The sequence below is a fragment of the Choristoneura fumiferana genome, chromosome 14 (genome assembly GCF_025370935.1).
Source record: "Choristoneura fumiferana chromosome 14, NRCan_CFum_1, whole genome shotgun sequence".
Taxonomy (NCBI): domain Eukaryota; kingdom Metazoa; phylum Arthropoda; class Insecta; order Lepidoptera; family Tortricidae; genus Choristoneura; species Choristoneura fumiferana.
The window spans coordinates 16,075,828-16,095,286 of record NC_133485.1 but is presented as its reverse complement, the minus strand read 5'-3'; the positions used below and the strand labels follow the sequence as shown (position 1 = coordinate 16,095,286).

The 19,459-nt window shown below is 37.9% G+C and overlaps 1 protein-coding gene across 1 annotated transcript; it reads left to right on the top strand.

Moving 5' to 3' along the window:
- The first annotated feature begins 5,670 nt into the window (after window positions 1-5,670).
- Window positions 5,671-12,596, top strand: LOC141435309 (uncharacterized). Its single transcript, XM_074098012.1, has 4 exons — window positions 5,671-5,744; window positions 6,329-6,524; window positions 7,314-7,943; window positions 9,796-12,596. Exons 1-4 carry the CDS (start codon window positions 5,736-5,738, stop codon window positions 12,282-12,284), a joined length of 3,324 nt encoding a protein of 1,107 aa, XP_073954113.1. The 5' UTR covers window positions 5,671-5,735; the 3' UTR covers window positions 12,285-12,596.
- Window positions 12,597-19,459: the final 6,863 nt, after the last annotated feature.

Sequence of the window (19,459 nt, the reverse complement as noted above, 5' to 3'; positions counted from 1 at the left end):
ACGTTGCATATAAAGCGCGCGTGCCAATTTTTGTCTCTAATCCTAGTGATTGAAATTTCGCGATTTTACCCCGATCGCGTGGGAATATCGGCATAAAAAATCGCCTATGTGTTATTCCATATCCAACTAACCATATAGCGAATTTCATCCAGATCCGTCATCAGCCAAGGTCGTGGTTCAAATTAAATTTTGCTCATAAATTTCATAAAACTTTGAGGAGTGATCCTGGATTTGAATCTACCCGCGATCCTCTACTTTGAGAGGCCATAGCTATAGATCACACCACTGAGCCACCACGGCTACTACTACTATTGCTTGTACTTTTCATCACCATCCACCATTCCAGCCTCCTACGTCCCAGTGCAGCGCACAGGCTTCTTCTTAGAATGAAAGGGCTTGTACCTACCATTTGGTACTAACTATTTGTAAACTCTTAATTCCACTTATACTATTATTAGATCACCATGCTTCTATTATAATGAGATTACTTATCACACAACATCACACGTCATATTACCTAGTCATACAAATTGTAATAATATTATGAGCTTCATACATAAATTTGTATGATGTCCTAAAAACATGTCACGGAATAGCGTCAAGATTAAGATTATCATAAGTAATTCTAAATAATATCACGACTTAATATTTAATTGGGATTATTAGCAATAATAAATGGATTATAATCATACCATTTACAGCGTAATACGTGAGACGCTACTTATAAAAATATGCGGGTAAATAAAATGGTAATTTCGTGAGTGAATTTTTAAAGCTGAATGAGGTCAGAGTTTGTCATTTTAAGGGTTCCGGAGCCAAAATGGCAAAAACGGAACCCTTATAGTTTCGCCATGTCTGTCTCTCTGTCTGTCCGTCCGTCCGCGGCTTTGCTCAGGGACTATCAATGCTAGAAAGCTGTAATTTTGCACGAATGTGTATGTAAACTATGCCGACAAAATGGTACGATAAAAATTCAAAAAAATATTTTTTTTACTGTACCTCCCATAGACATAAAGTGGGGGTGATGTTTTTTTTCTCATCCAACCTTGTAGTGTGGATAGGTCTTTTAAAATCATTAGGGGGTTGCTAATTTTTCGACTCAGTGATTTGTTTGCAAAATATTCAACTTTAAAGTGCAAATTTTCATTAAAATTGAGCGTCCCTTCCCCCTCTAAAATCTAAACCGGTGGGTGGAAAAGTTTGGAAAAATGTAGAATGGTAGGGTAGTTAGTATATCAAACTTTCAAGGAAAACTATAACGGTTAAGTTAGCTTGAGAATTATTAGTAGTTTAAGAGTAATAGCAGTCTAAGGTATAAAATATACCTAAACTACGTATAAAATGCGAAATCCTTAGAAAAATATTAGTTAATTTTTTCGTAATGGCTCAGGAACCCTATTTTGGGCGTGTCTGACAAGCTCGTGGCCGGTTTTTATTTTTGGAAAAGACATACTTAGCTGCTAATACATATAATACCAATTATGAAATTACCATTATTTACTCTGTGGATGCAAGCCATGTCCAACAGTGGACGTCTTACGGCTGATTATGATGATGATGATGATGATGACAATTAGCAATAAGCAAGCACAGAGTTTTTAGATTTATATGATGCCACCATACCTACCTCTTCTTCTCTTTTAAGATATGACTTTTCTGTCCTAATTAATAGGACAAATTCGCCAGTGTCAAGGTAAACTCTCTTTGAGAGGGACGTTGTACGGTAATTGTAGTTTTTGCAACTGGATAGTAAAATTCCAGAAACCATGTGGAGACAACTTGCGCATTAAAAAATGCCAGACACGAGAGCAATATAGAATTTTGTGATCACTGTTCACTGTTAAGGTTAATTGCCGTATAAAACACTATCAAAATTATATTTCAACTAGCCAAAGAAACAGAAATAGCAAAATTAGATATTGTCTAGGTACATCCGCCATGTTTGAATGCTACAAATCGAATCATACCTACCTCAAAAGGATCATTTCGTTGTCAGACAGTCATTAGTGTCATTGTGCTTGTCTATCTACTTGAGTTTAGGCTCTTGATTCAAACGATCGAGAAGATTCTCAACATTCAACGTTAAAATTGTCGCGACCCTTTTTAAATAAGATGAAAAAGCTCAATAGTATTAAAATATTTAATATTTACTTTTATGTATTTAGTTTTCCATACAAATAAAAAAAGCAAATTACACAAATAAACAAAAAGGAACTCGCTCCCATATAGTAAATGGCTCACTCTATAGGCATTTTTCAATTGGTTATATATCATAGTTTCAATACGTACTCTCGGAATATCTACTATCGAATGTTCGTTAGCTCGACCGTTACTGGATCGAATATTCGCTAGGTCGAAAAACGTAGAAACATTAAATCGTCTAATCGAAATTGAGGTTTCGATTGTCACCCCACAGAAGATCTCAGACACGAATGTTTATTGGCTCGAGCCTTAGCGGATTTGAAAAGTAAAAAAATAAATTGTAAAAAGAAACAAAAGATTATCAAATAGTATGTTTTCCGGTTCATTGCCAAACTAAGGGCTAATAGACGAAAAACTTCCTGTATCGCAGACCTTCGCAAACAAGACTGATACAGACAATTGAAAATTTCAATACATCCATTCCGGTCATAACTATAATTAATCGTGGATACTCTATTTAATGTAATCAAATAACCGATATTCAATACTTGGTCATTATAATATTGATGAATGAAACAAACTGAACAACACGGGAGCTTTTGGAAAGATTACATCAGCTGTATTTGTTTAAGAACAATAGATTTAATCAAGTGAATCCTGTTCATGTTTTTGGACATACTGAATCACGATCTAGGAATCAGGACAATGCCTTAAAACAATAAGCTTTGTATGACTGGATAAGAACCTGTCTTACCTGCACTAATTTAACTGACAGACCGATTTTGCAAATTAAGATGGTGTAGGAAGTTAAAGAAATGACAAGCGTGAGTTGACCCTCGCGCTATAAAAACTGTGTGTGTTGAGTGTGAAAAAGTGAAGCTAGCAATTGTCTAAGTAATAAATAGTGGATTATACAACAATTGCGTAAAACGAGGCGCTTATGTCCACCTGAACCACAAGCGAGGGAATAGTACCTATAGTGCCGCGGTTGTGCCTTGGTCTTAGATCAAAAAAACTTTTTGCACTAGACCATAAAAAAGTCATTTTACGCAGGCTAAGTTCAGCATAAGCGCAACAAAATAGTAGAAACTGAAGTACCTATCATACAGATCAATCGGGGTTCTAACGTCCAGGAATACATGTAAAGTGTAAGATTTGCATGAATAAAATTAATGCCTAAAACTCAGTGGGTGCTTACGTCTTACCTAATTAGATTATTTAAATATCGTATTGAAAATAATTGCCACGAAGGAAAATTATGTTGATAAATATAGTCATCACCTGCCACCACATGATCATTTACCTCTTATTCTGTTTTTTTTTTTAATCAAATCTTCGTCTTCAACAATGCTTTTTTTATATTTTTGTATGGAACCCTAAAACAAGCAAAACGTTTGTAAGAACAGCGGATAATATAATTAGTGGTTCTGAACTGTCAAAACAATCGGAAGATGTTAACAATGTAACGATTATAAATATTAAAATAAAGATAACACCCACGCCTACATCTCATAATCTCTTGATTGGTATTGTAATTGCATAATTGCATGATAAAGTTGAAGTGTTAAGTCTATTAGATGTCTTAGAAGTATTTGTTTGGTTAATAAATAAGTACTTGCTAGCAAAATTATACGAAAATTAATTTATATTTAACCAATGTTGGAAGGAGACTGTGTTTACTACGATGATTATATTTCAGAGCAATTGCATGGAGTTTTTGAAGAAATGACAATGAATAGCTAAAAAGCGATTCGCGACATGCGACCTTTACTTATAAATTCTTTAGTAGTGTTAACTCGCAAATTTGCACGAGTAAACCAAAATCAAGCAGTGTAATAGAAATTCTGGAATTTTACAGAATTCCCATGGGAATACCCAAAAAGTCATCGTGGTATTTATTTACGTTACACTATTAGGTAAACGACAGTGCAAAACTTCATGAATCTGCCCATTGGTTGGCTGAGATTTTGCGATTTTATCTCGATCCTGTGGGAATATCGTGATAAAAAGTAACATTGTTATTCCAGACGTACAGCTATCTTCATACCAAATTTAATCCCAATGCATCCAGTCATTTTGGAATAACATACACACACACACACACACACACACACACACACATACAAACATTGGCATTTATAATTATATTAGTAGGATGTGTTTATTCATCATCATCATCACCCCACACATTATCTTTCTGTGCATTTACTTGCTAGTTTTAGAGTATTTTATATACAATAAATAACGTTTTGTTTAAGCTCCTTAACCTAGGAATGTATTCAATTGTTTCTGTTACGACATCTTTATGTCGCAATCCATTGTAGTGCTCATGATAATCTGATAGCTATAATTAGCTCTATCGAATCCTTGTTTGGGTCTTGGGTGTGATGTTATTCTTAATCGAGATTTTACTAATAAAGATGGTTTTATTTAGCTTATTGTGAAATTTTTTGACTGCCTTGGATCTGCCAACGTAAATCTATTTCAGGTTAAAGTTTTTAAAGTGTAATTAAATATCCTTTTACATTTTTTTGAACGCAGATAATTTAATAATTTGTGTAGTTTTAACTGAGATTTTTTTTAAATAATAGCCTTTTAAATATAAACACACACACACTCACGCCTGTATTCTCAAATGGGGTAGGCAGAGCACATGAAACGTTACCGCTTCGGAGCCACTTTTAGCAATTTTAGGTTTAAGTTTGCAAAAAACGGTACAATAGTGACAAGTTGCTAGCCTGTCGCCTACGGTATATACCTTAACCTATATAATTATAAACGATTTAGAAAAATTTCAGGTTACCTGTTGTTCACTTGGTCAAAAAAAATACTTAAAAATATATATGCTGCGTCAAATTGGCATCCTAAATCTTATTTTAAATCATTTAGAATTTTGTTCTATAGATTATTAACTTTACCGTGATTCAAAATAGTATTAATCAATCAATTGACTTAAAAATTAAAATATAGAATGAAAAAGGCAAGTGATTGTAGAATAAAATTAGGTTCATTAGCAAAACCTGGCAATTAGGTTGTTTTGTTAACCAAGACTTGAGCTAGCCTAACCTCACAACAATACACGAAAATTTACATCAAAACATCGCCTCGGAAGTGTCGATTACTGTATTCACAATGTTAACGACCAAACTCTTGGTGTTCAATATCACGCAGACAAACCACGAAATACTTCAAAAATTATCTTATTATTTTGCCCTTTTTATGGATCACGAAGCTCCAAATTAATAACAACATTGTAAACAAATAAACAACATTCCCAATTAAATGCTAACATTACTCTGCTGCTTGAACTTGGAAACTATGCGTGCATCTTTACAATGTTATCCATTCACATAAAAAACTTCTAACCACCCAATAGAACTTTAGCTGATGAGATTAGAGTTGCGGTTCTGTTGAACCACTCGGCGGTGTTAGTCTGAGGATGGTAAAAGTAACATTGTTAGATTTGGTGAGCACGTTTTTTTAGACGACTTTTGAAGAAGTATATAAAGCAAATGTGGTGTGTTGGGAGGCATCAGTAACAGGGAATCCGTCATTGCACCAGCAGCCTCAAGGGTTAGGCACACGGACACAAGATGAATTTGGTAATATATGTTACGGAAGCGGTGATTAATCAATGTGACAAGTGTTTTTATTTTGAGTTGCGTCATGACGTCCTGGGAATTGGAGACGTTTCATCAGGCCCGTTAAGTGGAATATGCGGATCCGATCAAAGAATCGCCAGTTTACGCATTGCGTAATTTGACAAGATGGAGTTTAAGCACTTGTCATAATAAGTAGTGCATGTCAATCGCAATTAAGTTGACGTCTGTATTAATGCCAATTAAGTCTTAATTAATTGGCATTTAATAATTTTAGAAAGCGTGTATAAATCTCAAGTTATTAATAACAGCAATAGTTGTATTGTAAAATATCTGCATAAATGTTGGTGTTAAATTTCTTACGTTAACAATTGCTATGTTATATTGCAGTTATAGCAAAACTATTTCATGTCGTTAGGTTTTATCCTTAATTTGTTTGCAGTTACATAAAAATTGTCCTTTTAAACTACAGACTTAACTCAAATAAAGTTAGCTCATTCAGCGTCTCGCCATTTATAGTTACATGCCTGGAAATTTCTCTCACTGATATGTTTTTTTTTTTTAAATCTATTTTCGTGATTTCATAGATAATCCTAGCCGCATTAGTAGCGGCCTGCGGTGCTGACAAGCTCGATCGCACATACTTGCCTCCAGCATCAGCTAAGACAGCTGGTGGAAGTCCAGGTGCCCTGCAAGCACCCAACTCCTTCAGCCAGAGTACAGCACCCAAGGGGAGCTACACCAATGATTTCCAAGGCGTCGTGGTTGACGCTGCTCTTGCTGGTATGTTGTGTATCTATTGCACTCAGGATCGACAGTTAGTTACTAATTAGCGACGCTTTTTTCACTCTTGGAAAATGCAACGCGTTGAGCACTGATAATTAGCATTCATTTAAATTTCGGGTTAAAGCCGCGGGTTCACGGTGGATGCAGGCCGTTGCCAACCGAAGCGACTGGAGGTCTGTGGGGGAGGCATGTCCAACAATGGACGTCCTACGGCTGTGATGATGATGATGATTTAAATTTCATTTTGTATATCATTCACGTATTTGAGGGCAGTAGTAATGCAAATAGACGACAACATTAAATTACTACGTTTGCTCTAACTTCAATAGAACTTTTATGACATGACTATTATGATGAAATTATTATTATGTCACATAGTCACAATACCTCTTCAGGTCTTCGTCGAAAAATATTATTTTGGTCCTAAAGATTTGCAAAGCCATTTCTAAAGCTAAAAGGGCTAAAATGTTTGTAGTTATGATTTGTGGCAATTCTTATCGGATTGGTATTGTCTGTAATTATTTAAACTATAAATGGAAACAGAGATGAAATTTATTAACCTTTCATACCTGACCCACTTTCAGTTTATTGAAAGAAACATAAGTTGGAAGACTCCAAGTCGTTGAATTTAATATGTCCACAGAAAATACAACTTTAAATTGCTTATTGTTTGGTGTGGCGTAATAACGCCAAATAGCATACTTAAATTAAACGGGCCATATGCCATCCTTGTTACAATTTGTAGGAAATTCAAGCAGTTTATCTTAAGGGCAATTTTATTTTTAGGAACCAGAGCTTCAGGGTCTGAAGAGACTGGGCTGGGTGGTCCAAGGAACTCCTACGGATCTACCGCTTCTAAAGTAGGCGATGCTGCGTTCAGACGTTCCCAAGGAGGCTTCCGATTCCCTGTTGGCACACCAAATAATTTTGAAACCCAATTCGGAGATTCACGACCTGAAAACCAGTTTGGAGGTGAGACAGCACCAGAAATACGCTTTGGTGCGCCTAAAGACTCTACTCCTGAACGAACCCAAGTTTTTGGTGTATCGGCACCTGAGAGAACTCAAACGTTTGAAGTTTCAAGACCTGAGCGTCCACAGGCAGCACAGGAGCGTGCAGCAAGTACTCTTCGATTCGAAAACGAAGTAGGAGTTGAGGGTTTTAACTACGCCTTTGAAACAGATAATGGAATATCTGCTGAAGAGACTGCTGTAGCTACTGACGGTGTCCAGGCGCAAGGAGCTTTCTCGTACACTGGCGATGACGGTAAAGTGTACAGTGTGACGTACACGGCTGACGAAGGTGGTTACAAACCTAGGGGTGATCATTTGCCGACCCCGCCTCCTATTCCAGTGGAAATTTTGAAATCTTTGGAGCAAAATGCTAGGGATGAAGCTAATGGCGTTATTGATGATGGTGAGTCAAGACTTTATACATGTTCTATTCTTTTTATTCTTTTACTAATTAAATTAGAGAAGTAAATAAACAAGCGGGTCACCTAATGGTAAGTCATTACCGCGCCAATAGCAAAGGGATTGTAAAATCGTCGTCAACATAGAAGGGTATGATTGAACGTTTATCGTGCCAGTAGAAAATAAACACTGTTAAGAACTAGCTGCTGTTGCCCGCGAATTAGTTTATCGCTATTTATATCTATCCCGTGAAAGCTACGAGTATGTTATCCAATAATTTTGTGTATTATAGCCGCAATAGAATAACAGATGTTCTGAAGTGATACACGAACATGCATTTCTCAATGTACCTGTTACATTTACCTACTCATTATATACTTCAAGTAACTACTAATACTTTTAAGTTATGTATATAATTCAGCTGCCTATCTTCTATGTTTCTGAAAATATTATCTCGTGACACATAGACGGACAACAATAATACGATTCCGTTACACTTTTCTGATAAAACCCAAAAAATAAAAACACTGCATTGCATCTTAAGGGAACTGCACTTACCAGGCATAAATAAATAGTAGCTTACGTTATTTGGAAAAATACACTATTTTTAGTAGTGAAAGGTTTATTAATCAGTACAGTAGTCCTAGACAGTATTCACCACACGTAAACAAAAAAATCAATCCCTTTATTATAATTACCACGCCGACCGAGCTCCACATGGATTTAAACTCAATAACTTGCTTTTTCCCAGTGACAAAACCAATAAAGATCAATTTTTCACCTCTAAAAACTCCCAGATATCAAATTTCATCGAGATTCGTAATCTTTAGAGCCATTTCCGAGATCTCAAAATAAGTAAATCTACAAGAATTGCTCATTTTCATATTATAACATTAGATATTGTCATAAAATTCTTTCATTGCAAACAATTATGTCATCGGCATAGTTTCCAAAACAAATTCACACATTTATTGCTCTGATTTTCATTAAACCGTAAAAGTGGCGGCACTTACACAATAGTTCGTCTCACACATTTGCAAATCCTAAATCTTCTTCAATGCCTTTCAACGACTACAATACGTCGAAAGTTAATTAATTTTGTACTCTTACATTTCCCACACTAACTGAACCAAGGTCTACTATTGTATTTGTCCTTATACGTATTTTGTTTATTTCTTAAACGTGTAATTATTTTATACCCAATAATAGCCCAGTAGCTCAAGAAAAACAGCTTTATTGTTAAATAATACAAGCGATATTGATAAAGGGCGAAAGATGTGTGAATATGATTCCATTGTTTTGAATGTACCTATTAACTATTCGGGTCACATATATTATAATAGTCAGAAGATCTTTTCAATGTCACTTTTTTTTCTAAATATGTTTTTATATTAGCATAATGGCAGAAAACTTCAAATCAAATCATGAACAAATAAAAAACTTGCAGTAAGTAATCACCATCTAAGTAATAATGCAAAAAATTCATAAAAAAGTAGCAAAATTAAAACAAAAGAGGACATTGCTCTTTATATTCATTGCTAGCAGTCAATCATCAATTAAACAATAGAAACAAAAAAAAACTTTCGCAAAATAAACCAGAAAATCCTGTTTAAAAATAGTTTTTACGCCATAACATAATTGAATAAAACTCTAATTCTATTTTCACTTCCTTACAAAACTATAAAAATCCTCTTCAAATAGGTAACTCAATTCATTACCGCTTTTAAAAATCACTGACAAAATCCGTAACGGGACGGCTCAGTATTATCCCATTGTGCTGTGATAAATGTATTGCCGACTGATATATCGTCAAACAGCGTGACAAATAGCCAACCACTTTCATTTTTTATTTACAGGCTTGTACGATGCTCAGAAGTACAATGAGGGAGGCGATTACACAGAAAGCGACAGTGTTAATGGCAAACTGAATGGCAGGCCATCAGTTAATACTGGGAACTCCGACGTCGACGCTAGTGGGACGTTCATTAATCAAAACAACTTGCCGTTTAGCCCTAACTCTAACCAACGCGGCAGTGACAACAGAGCGCCAGTCAACCGAGTCCAGTCTATCTCGAATGGTAATGGCAAAGCTCAGAGTAATTCGGCCACTGGTAACCGATTTGGATCACGAAATGAATATTTGCCGCCGTTTAACAATCAAAACAAACCTCAATCTTTGAGACCTCAGGCTCCTACTGTCAACGCGCAAACACCTGATGCTGATCCGTCGTCTACTTTCCAACAAGAATCTACTGAAGAAGGCTCTGGGGGCTTTCATTCCAATTCTGAACATAACCAGGCTCCAATGCACCCAGGCTCCTCGTCCATTAATTCTAGACCAGCTTTTGAAAATAAATTCAACACATTCAAACAAAATGGCTCTCCTACTAGAAATCAGTTCAATAAGAATGTTAACAGATCCCCGTCATCCCAAAGCAATAGGCAACAGTTTGGTGAAGCTCCAGTAAACACTGCCTCTCATAGCGGACTTAATCAATTCTCACCACAATCTGGCCCTTCATCTCTTCACTCTCAAAAGTCTACATCAGTGCCTGATACAGAGTTGTCTACTCCTTTTGAATCTAACCCAAACCAAGATGCTGTTCAGCCTGCATTTGGATTCCGTGGGCAACCCACACGACCTGGTCAACAGTTAGGCTTCCAAAGTGCTCAAAATGAAGCTTCACCTGCCCCAGCTAAACCAACTATTCCTGCTTTTACGCAATCTCGGCCCCAAGCTTCTAACAGACCTATCGGTGGAAACAGAAACACTCAATCTACATTCTCTACTCAGGCACCGCAAGAACAACAAGAACAGTTTAATCAACAATCACAATTCCAAAACTCAAGGCCACAATTTTCCCAGGGTCAATTTTCTCAGAATTTCGACAGTCAATATGCTCCCAGCACTCAAAAGCCTCAGTTCGCTCAACAGAATAATGTCCAAGATGACTCCTATTATTACAACCAGCCTTCTAAAACGTTTAACACACCTCAAACCCAAGGCTCAAGGTTTCCTAGCGCGCCATCTAATCAATTTGATAGAGTAACTCAGCGACCTTCGTTTTTACCTCAGACTACCCAGCATTCTGAAGAGCCTAACTATCCGTCTACTCTCTTCCCAAGCCAGAATGGACAACGTCAAGGTTCGACTAGACGTCCAAGGCCACCTACTATCCCTACGGAACCTACCCCATCCGTAAATCAGTATCAGAGTAACGCAATTTCATCGACCAACAACGGGATAACACAAGCGTCTGCTTCTTCTTTTGCCGCTCCTACGTCGCCAACTGGTTTCAGCAGGCAACAGTTTAGTCAGAGGCAACAGTACCAGCAATCGTCTTTCCAATCAAATCAGCCTTCCATGGAGCCTCAGAAAACATCTTTTGGAATTCAAACGACAGCCCAAAAGCAACCTAGTCGAACTCAGAGTCAATTTGAACAGCAAAACTTCGAAAAAGCGCAACCTCTCAGCCAGCAACCGTTGCAAGATGTGAAGCAGCCCAAACTTGATGACGACGTTGTTGAAGATGCCCCAGCAGTGATCAACCAGCAATATCAAGGAGAACTTTACGAGTACACCAAACCTGCAGAGATGGTTCCTCCTCCTGAAGACGGCTTCGGACAGTTTGGCGTAAAAGTCCAAACTTCTCAATCAACCCAGACGCGACCTCAATTTAGTCAGAACACTGCATCCGAGTCTCAGCAGCCCACATCTGGACCATCGTTCAGTTCCCCTCAACCATCGAGATTTGATCAAACTGCTACACAAGACGATCAATTCAACCCACGACCACAATTTGGCCAGACTTCTGTTTCTCAGCCGGAAAAGCCGACGTCTCGACCATCGTTTGGTTCATCGAAGCCAAGTTCCAGTCAAACTACTAAAGCACCACAGGGCGATCAGTTTGGAGCTCAGACAGCAGAGCAAGAACAGTCAACTGATGACTTTAACGCTCAACCATCCAGAAAACCATTCAGTCAGCAAAGTCAAAGTCAGCAAACAGAAAACCAACAAGTGAACAACCAATTTGGAGGTCAGCGAAGGCCATTCAGCTCTCAATCTCAAAACAGTTTCTCTGGCTCCACTGCTGAAAGCCCAAGGTCTTTCGGTGGTCAAAATGGAAGGCCGTCCTGTTGCAGAGCGACATTTGGCCAACAGCAAAATTTCGCCCAAGGTAGCAGGCCTAGTCAATTTGGTAGAGAGAGTCAGTTCAGTCAGAGCTCCTTCCAAGGCGGCTCAGGCTTTAAGCCAGATCAAACTCAGTCAGTCGCTGGTAAGGGAGAAATCTTCGGAGGCCCAAGAAAGCCACCTAGCTTCGATGATACAGGATATCACTATTAAGTTAACAAGTGCCATAGCATGGACTATTAAAGCGCTCTTAATAGAAAATACACTAAGTTTAAAAAAAACAAGCAAATATTTTTTAATTTTCTTTAAAAGAAAATTTGATTTTGTGACTTTTCTAACTGAGCGTCATTTGTGATACAATGTGGTGAAAAGTGTCAATAATCATATTAATATAATTGAAACTAATTATATGTATTAGATACGACGTGATAATTAATTAATAATATTTTAATGACATCCAGGCTCTTGCTGTATATTTTTGTTACAAAATGTGCTCTTAAAATAAATTATTGTTGTAAATACTAACTAATTCGTTTTATTTACTATAGCTGAATATAGCTTTAGATAGGGAGATGTGGAGGTAAAGACCTGCCTGCAGTAGCACAAACAAAGGCTAAGAAATAAAGAAAATATTTTTTTTGCTTTTTCCATATTTGATAATTAACAGACGTTCGATATAAATTCTAATAGTTTTTCAGGAACATAAATAGAAATAAATAGAAAAGTAAGTGGTATAACATATACTACGCCTTTAGGCTTCATTTTATCAAAGATGTGGGAGGATAACAACGAGGAATGCGTTTTCCATTAACCAATAGAAACGCTTCTTTTACCTATCTTCGCTCCGCCCAACTGTTTCCGCTGAAGTTGTGCTGTGCATGAAAAACATATTCCTGGCAACACATTCTCACATACCTCTGGTGGCAATGGAGTCTTACACAGGGCCGTCTTTCACCTATCAGAGCCCAGAGGCCTTGGGGACATTAGGATAAATAATAAAGCACTATTTAGCTATCGTAACCGATAAGTCGTTTGGTAATGGAATATGCACGTTTCCAGTGTGCCCAATGGGGAAGAGGGGCCTGGTCTTACAATGCAAGGAGCGTAGGAGGCGTGTCTTATGATAGTTGCGATAGATGGCACCACTCGCCACCATGCAAGTGATAAATGATTTCGGGTGAGTTGGTTGGGGCACGTTGGGGGACGTGTATTTAGTTGTTAGCATACTCGGCGGGTATAATCCAAGAGACGCAGGTCCGAATCCTTTCCGGCGTATATCCAAAAAGCTTTTTAGACGTCTAAAGCTTACTCTATCTATCATGCTATCTAGCTCACTACATCTATTCTTAAAGTCTCACTTAGTTCAAGAATATCTAAGTAACTTTGTTATTTTTTTTTCTTATAAGTAAGTATTACATACAATTGTTTGCTATCTAAATCCACTCGCCAAACTGATATGACGATTTGTTGGCGAGGACTATTAAAGCATGCGATACACAAAACCAGTTTATAAATGCACGTCTTTGCAACAACACCATGTAATACCTACCTTTGTGCTACTAATGTCATGTTGACATCCCACACTTTTGTCGATGAAATCATAGTAAAATTTATACATGAATCGTTTGTTAGACTGTTACACTGTTAGATACCATTTTCGAGAAAATAAATGACTGATTATTGATCTGTAAGATGGAGCTAAAAAAAGTCCTAAAAGGCCAAAGGCTGCTTCTCAGAGTAAACTATTTAAGAATAATCATGACGACACAATTACAAAGGCTTGATCATTTTAAGGTTGACCTAAGCGGTGTAATTGAGATGACTGACAAAATTATCGAAGCTATTCGAATGTCGCACCTGTCCCTTTCAAAATTTCGTTTGTGCGAAGATGTAGCTTACATTTTAATTGTAGATCCTAAACAACCATTAACCCTTTTACACGACTGCCCGAGGGAAGGTTTTGTTTTCGAACTAAGTATATGTTTTATTATGTTTGTTTTAACATTATTAATTATTATTTATTAAGAAAATATTAAGAAAATACAAAATATCCATAGGACTAAAACTACTATTAAATTAAAATAACTACAACTAAAACTTTAATTTAAAAAGAGAGGTGGGCCTCTTGGCATGGTGCCCATCACGCAGGCAGCATTCCCGCGTTGAACTGCGATTGAGATTCTTTGCGCGAGAAAGCTGCCGGCGCGAGGGTTGCCTGTTGCCTCCCTTAACCTATTGCTGAGCTCCCTGTGTAGCTCCAGCGCACCCTTACCCCAAGGACCTAGAGTCTCGACGCCGAAAGCAAAGAAATGATATTGGGCGCCGAGACAGCTATATTTTGTGACCTTGAGGCGTTCCCGGGCGTCTGCCGCCGCCCCCGCACATTTGGTAGTTGCTGGTAGGTAGGACGCCGCCAGGGTATCTGTACAGGTAGCGTCGTACACCAGCGCACGGCCAGTCTTCCAGGGTATCAACGACATTCCGTCAGGGCGCTTGCCATCGTTCCGTACAATCTGGGGCTCCAGAGCAGCGGGAACGTTGTCACTAACGAGCGCCCTTCTGAGAATGTCGTTGAGAGCGGCGTGGCGGGACAGGCTAAGTATATTAATTTATATGTCTATTTCTCGGGCCTTCTCTATTCTAAACGGCTGGACGATTTTCAACAACGATGACGACTGGGTTAAAATATATCATTCTATTTAGTCCGACAGTTAAATAATGGAAAAGAGAGGTGGGCCTCTTGGCATGGTGCCCATCACGCAGGCAGCATTCCCGCGTTGAACTGCGATTGAGATTCTTTGCGCGAGAAAGCTGCCGGCGCGAGGGTTGCCTGTTGCCTCCCTTAACCTATTGCTGAGCTCCCTGTGTAGCTCCAGCGCACCCTTACCCCAAGGACCTAGAGTCTCGACGCCGAAAGCAAAGAAATGATATTGGGCGCCGAGACAGCTATATTTTGTGACCTTGAGGCGTTCCCGGGCGTCTGCCGCCGCCCCCGCACATTTGGTAGTTGCTGGTAGGTAGGTCGCCGCCAGGGTATCTGTACAGGTAGCGTCCCACACCAGCGCACGGCCAGTCTTCCAGGGTATCAACGACATTCCGTCAGGGCGCTTGCCATCGCTCCGTACAATCTGGGGCTCCAGAGCAGCGGGAACGTTGTCACTAACGAGCGCCCTTCTGAGAATGTCGTTGAGAGCGGCGTGGCGGGACAGGCTAAGTATATTAATTTATATGTCTATTTCTCGGGCCTTCTCTATTCTAAACGGCTGGACGATTTTCAACATGATAGGGATGACGACTGGGTTAAAAATATATAATGGAAAAATATGGGACAAGTATTTTTTGGTTTATCAAATTATTAAAAATCGATAAAGGTATAGATCATCAAACTTCCGGAGTGGGGGCTTGTGACGTCACTGTTAGGTAAAAATAGTTACTTCATTCGAAACTTCTAAGCACTGCATCCTCCTCATTTGTTGTTTGTCAAACAAAAAAAAAATGTGTAAGTACAATATTTTTTAATTATCTAACTGACGGACTTAACAGTTTTTTTAGTGTCTAGCCTATTATAAAGGTATTTAGTGGTTTAGAACTCCATTATGTAACTTAAATTCAACAGTTGGGAGGGACCGACTATCGAGATCTTTTTGAGGTGGTCACGATTTTGAAGATCCCAACTAATCCCACATACATACATACATACTACTTACTTACATACTTACATACATACATACGCTCGAAAAACATAACCCTCCTTCGGGCAGTCGGGTAAAAATACGTAATCCTTGGAAAAATATAACTTAATTTTCTCGTAATGGCTACGGAGCCCTATTTTGGGCATGTCCGACATGCTCTTGGCCGGTTTTTTTATATTTGAAAGCAGGTTTTCTAGCGATGGTTCTTAGATATCTTTCATCAAAATCTGTTCAGCCATTTTTGTTGGTTAGGTTATTCCTTTTGCAGTACGGAATTAAGAAAAAGTACGATAACGGCAGGTGGAGCCGTTCTTTTACTTACTAATTCCGTATTCATCATTGTTCACTATCCACTTTTTTATCATTATCGACATTCTGAAATTGATCACATGTTGGAAGGCGTGGCCGGCCACCCGGTGTTTTGATGAATATCGGCCATTCTTCATCGGCTGCGGTCGTTTACACAGTTAATAGCGACCTTACTAAACTCACTGTTTGTATTGATTGCCAATTGATTTAAGAGCATTTATACCTGCTGAGCTGGCAACGTAGCATTTTTGTTAGTTTTTCTCGATTATTCCATTAAAATTTAATGAAAATTAAAAATGCTTTCTGATAGAACACTTCTTAATATATAAGTTAATGTGTCTCCTCCAATAATTATTCGTGATAGACTTTTATATTCCTTAAAAACGAATTAATGTTTATGACCGGTTTAAAAAAAAGGCCTATAACGAATAATAATAACCTGACCTATTGACCTAGCCCCAAACTAAGCAAAACTTGTACTATGAGTGCTAGACAACGATAGACATACACATAAGATAAATATTATAATTAAATACATACAAACATCCAAGACTCAAGTACAAACATTCATAAACAACATACAAATATTTCCCCTTCACGGGAATCGAACCCGCAATCACTAGCTTCGCAAATCCGCAATATTTTTTACAGCATCCTAAGTCTGTTCTTATTTACACACAATACAATAAAGCAACAATATAATCATGATTGGTTATTTGGAGTCTTTTTGTATTTTTTTTTTATTTCAACTCCAAATTTGTTACTTTTACGGGTATCCCGTGAAACCATATCGAAAATACAAACTGAGACATGGATGCACAGAAAAACCAGAAAAAGAGACCAGCGCTGGGAATCGAACCCAGGTCCTCAGCAATCCGTGCTGCGTGCTATAACCCCTACACCATCGCTGGACAGGAATTTAGACACGAATTTTTCCTATGCATACATATCTCAGGTTGCTTATTTCTACTACGCTACTTATGCAGCAGCACTAGCGACATCTATGTTTTCGCTCTCATCGAGAGACGTCACATACGTGACGTATTTGTATTTTCGACAACAATATAATTTATATTTATTTATTTATTTACAAAAGCCTATCAAAACCGCATCAAGTTATATTCGAAAAAAATCAAGTCTGCAGGCTGACAGCCACCTTTTTTTACGAGTCGGCACGCGGCGAAGGATTCGCGCCCATCAGACACCGACAGCCAAAGAGGATGAAAAAAAAAATGACACACAGTAGTTTTATTTGCGACAAGAACATCGAATCTTTACAACAAATACATAAATTTAACCATTACAAGTACACAATCAACCATCAATCAAACTGTGAAATACCCTTCGTGAACGTCTAGACATATATAGAAATAATTACATACCTATAAACGTCTATTACCCTAACATCTGTGCTAAAACCCAATGGCTCTATAAACTCAAGTTTTGTACCTTCAAAGTCGTGATCTGTTATTATTTATCGTCCTAGATAAAGCATCTTCATTTAGGTATTTTGCTTTCATAATCTGGAATGTGCTGAAATGTCAGTATGATTTATACTAAATTAAGTCTATCTTCAACGTCACAAAATTACTGGAAATACAATTCAAAAGCGCTAAAATTTAGTTGTTGCTAAAAACTACAACTCAAATAAAATTTTCGATTAGCTGAGAAGATTATTGCTTACCTTGTAATTTTTTCAGTGTATCTGTTTTCTGTGTCGCTTACTATTTCTGGTGTACAATAAAGAGTCTTTGTATTGTATTATATTAATTCAAGCTATCTTTAATTTACTAGTTTGAGTATACCTAGTCGTATTTTAAATTTTAAATATAAATGTAATACATTTGAGCAAGCATGTGGTGTCGGGTTAGAATTACACCTCTCCATCTCTTCCGTGGATGTCGTAAGAGGCGACAAAGGATATAAGGTTAAGATATACCGTAGGCGACAGGCTAGCAACCTGTCACTATTGTACCGTTTTTGTCAAAATTAAACCTAAAATTGCTAAAAGTGCATGGCTCCGAAGCGGTAACGTTTCGTGTGCTCTGCCTACCCCATTTGGGAATACAGCCGTGATGTTTGTGTGTGTGTGCGGTTTTTATTCGCCATTGTTTCGTTTGGCCGTTGGTGCCGATGTAATAATAATAATATCATGGGACTTTATTGACACCAATTGACCTAGTTCAAAACTAGGCAAAGCTTGTACTATGGGTACACGGCAACGTATAAACATACATACTTAAATAGATAAATACATTATTAAACATCCAAGACCAGAAAACAAACGTTCTATTATTCACACAAATGTCTGCTCCGGCCGGGGATCAAACCCGGGACCTCAAGCTTCGTAGTCAGGTTCTCTAACCATTTGGTCATCCGGTCGTCAATCGAAAAGATCTCGAATGGAGACCACGAATCGGTAAGCGCATGGTAGGACTCTACCAATGAGGTGGACGGATGGCGACGGGTGTACGTCCGTTAGTCCTCCGGCGTCTTACGTCAAAGTCGTAAAATGTCCAGTGTCGGGTAGCGACGAAGACGACGTTCAAAAATCCCTATTTAGTTTTTTTTGAGTAGTTTTTATTAAGTTTTTATGTATTATTGTATTTTTTAATGTATAATTTGAATTTTACAGTGCATTGGTTTTCTAACTGTAATGCTGTATTTTTTTATTGATGAATAAATAAATAAATAAAGCCGCACAACCGAAGTAGCGGAGGGCCTACTCCGAAGTTCAAAAATTGAAGTTCGTATCGTACCGTCCCTCTCGCTTTCGTATTAAATAGTATAAGTGTCAGAGAGACCGTACGACATGAACTTAGAGGTTCGGGTTTCGTAGTAGCCCTGCTGGAGGTCAATGAGGCAGGCCTATATTCATATAAGTTTTTTTTACTTTTTTTTTAAATCATACGCTGCAGTTTTCTTACGAACCGTGGCATCATCTAGGTATCTGGGTCATCTCCTTACCTTTAGGCAGTGCCTCATTAAAATCGGCATATGGCTATCATGTCAATACAATGTAACGTCAATTTGATCCGAAATGAATGTCTGTCGAAGATTTGATCAGATCAGCTTTGATCTGTAAATACAGTGAGCGCCAAAAGTTATTTACAAGGAGCTTAAAATTATTGAACTTTTTAACAAGTTAAAAACTACAATGTTTTAGTGATATATTTTCTTGCACGCAATGTAAGATTTTTTGAAACAGATTATTGCTGGACAATTAACTAATAAGTTATGCAAGCCATTGACTTATCCAAGTGGTCATGATTTTCGTCCGGATTCCTGATGATCAGATTGACATGACGTCTCTGGTGCTTATAACCATAAGAAAATCGTTTTTTTTTTCTTGTTTAAAAATCTTACTACCCTTCATGTCTGAGTGGT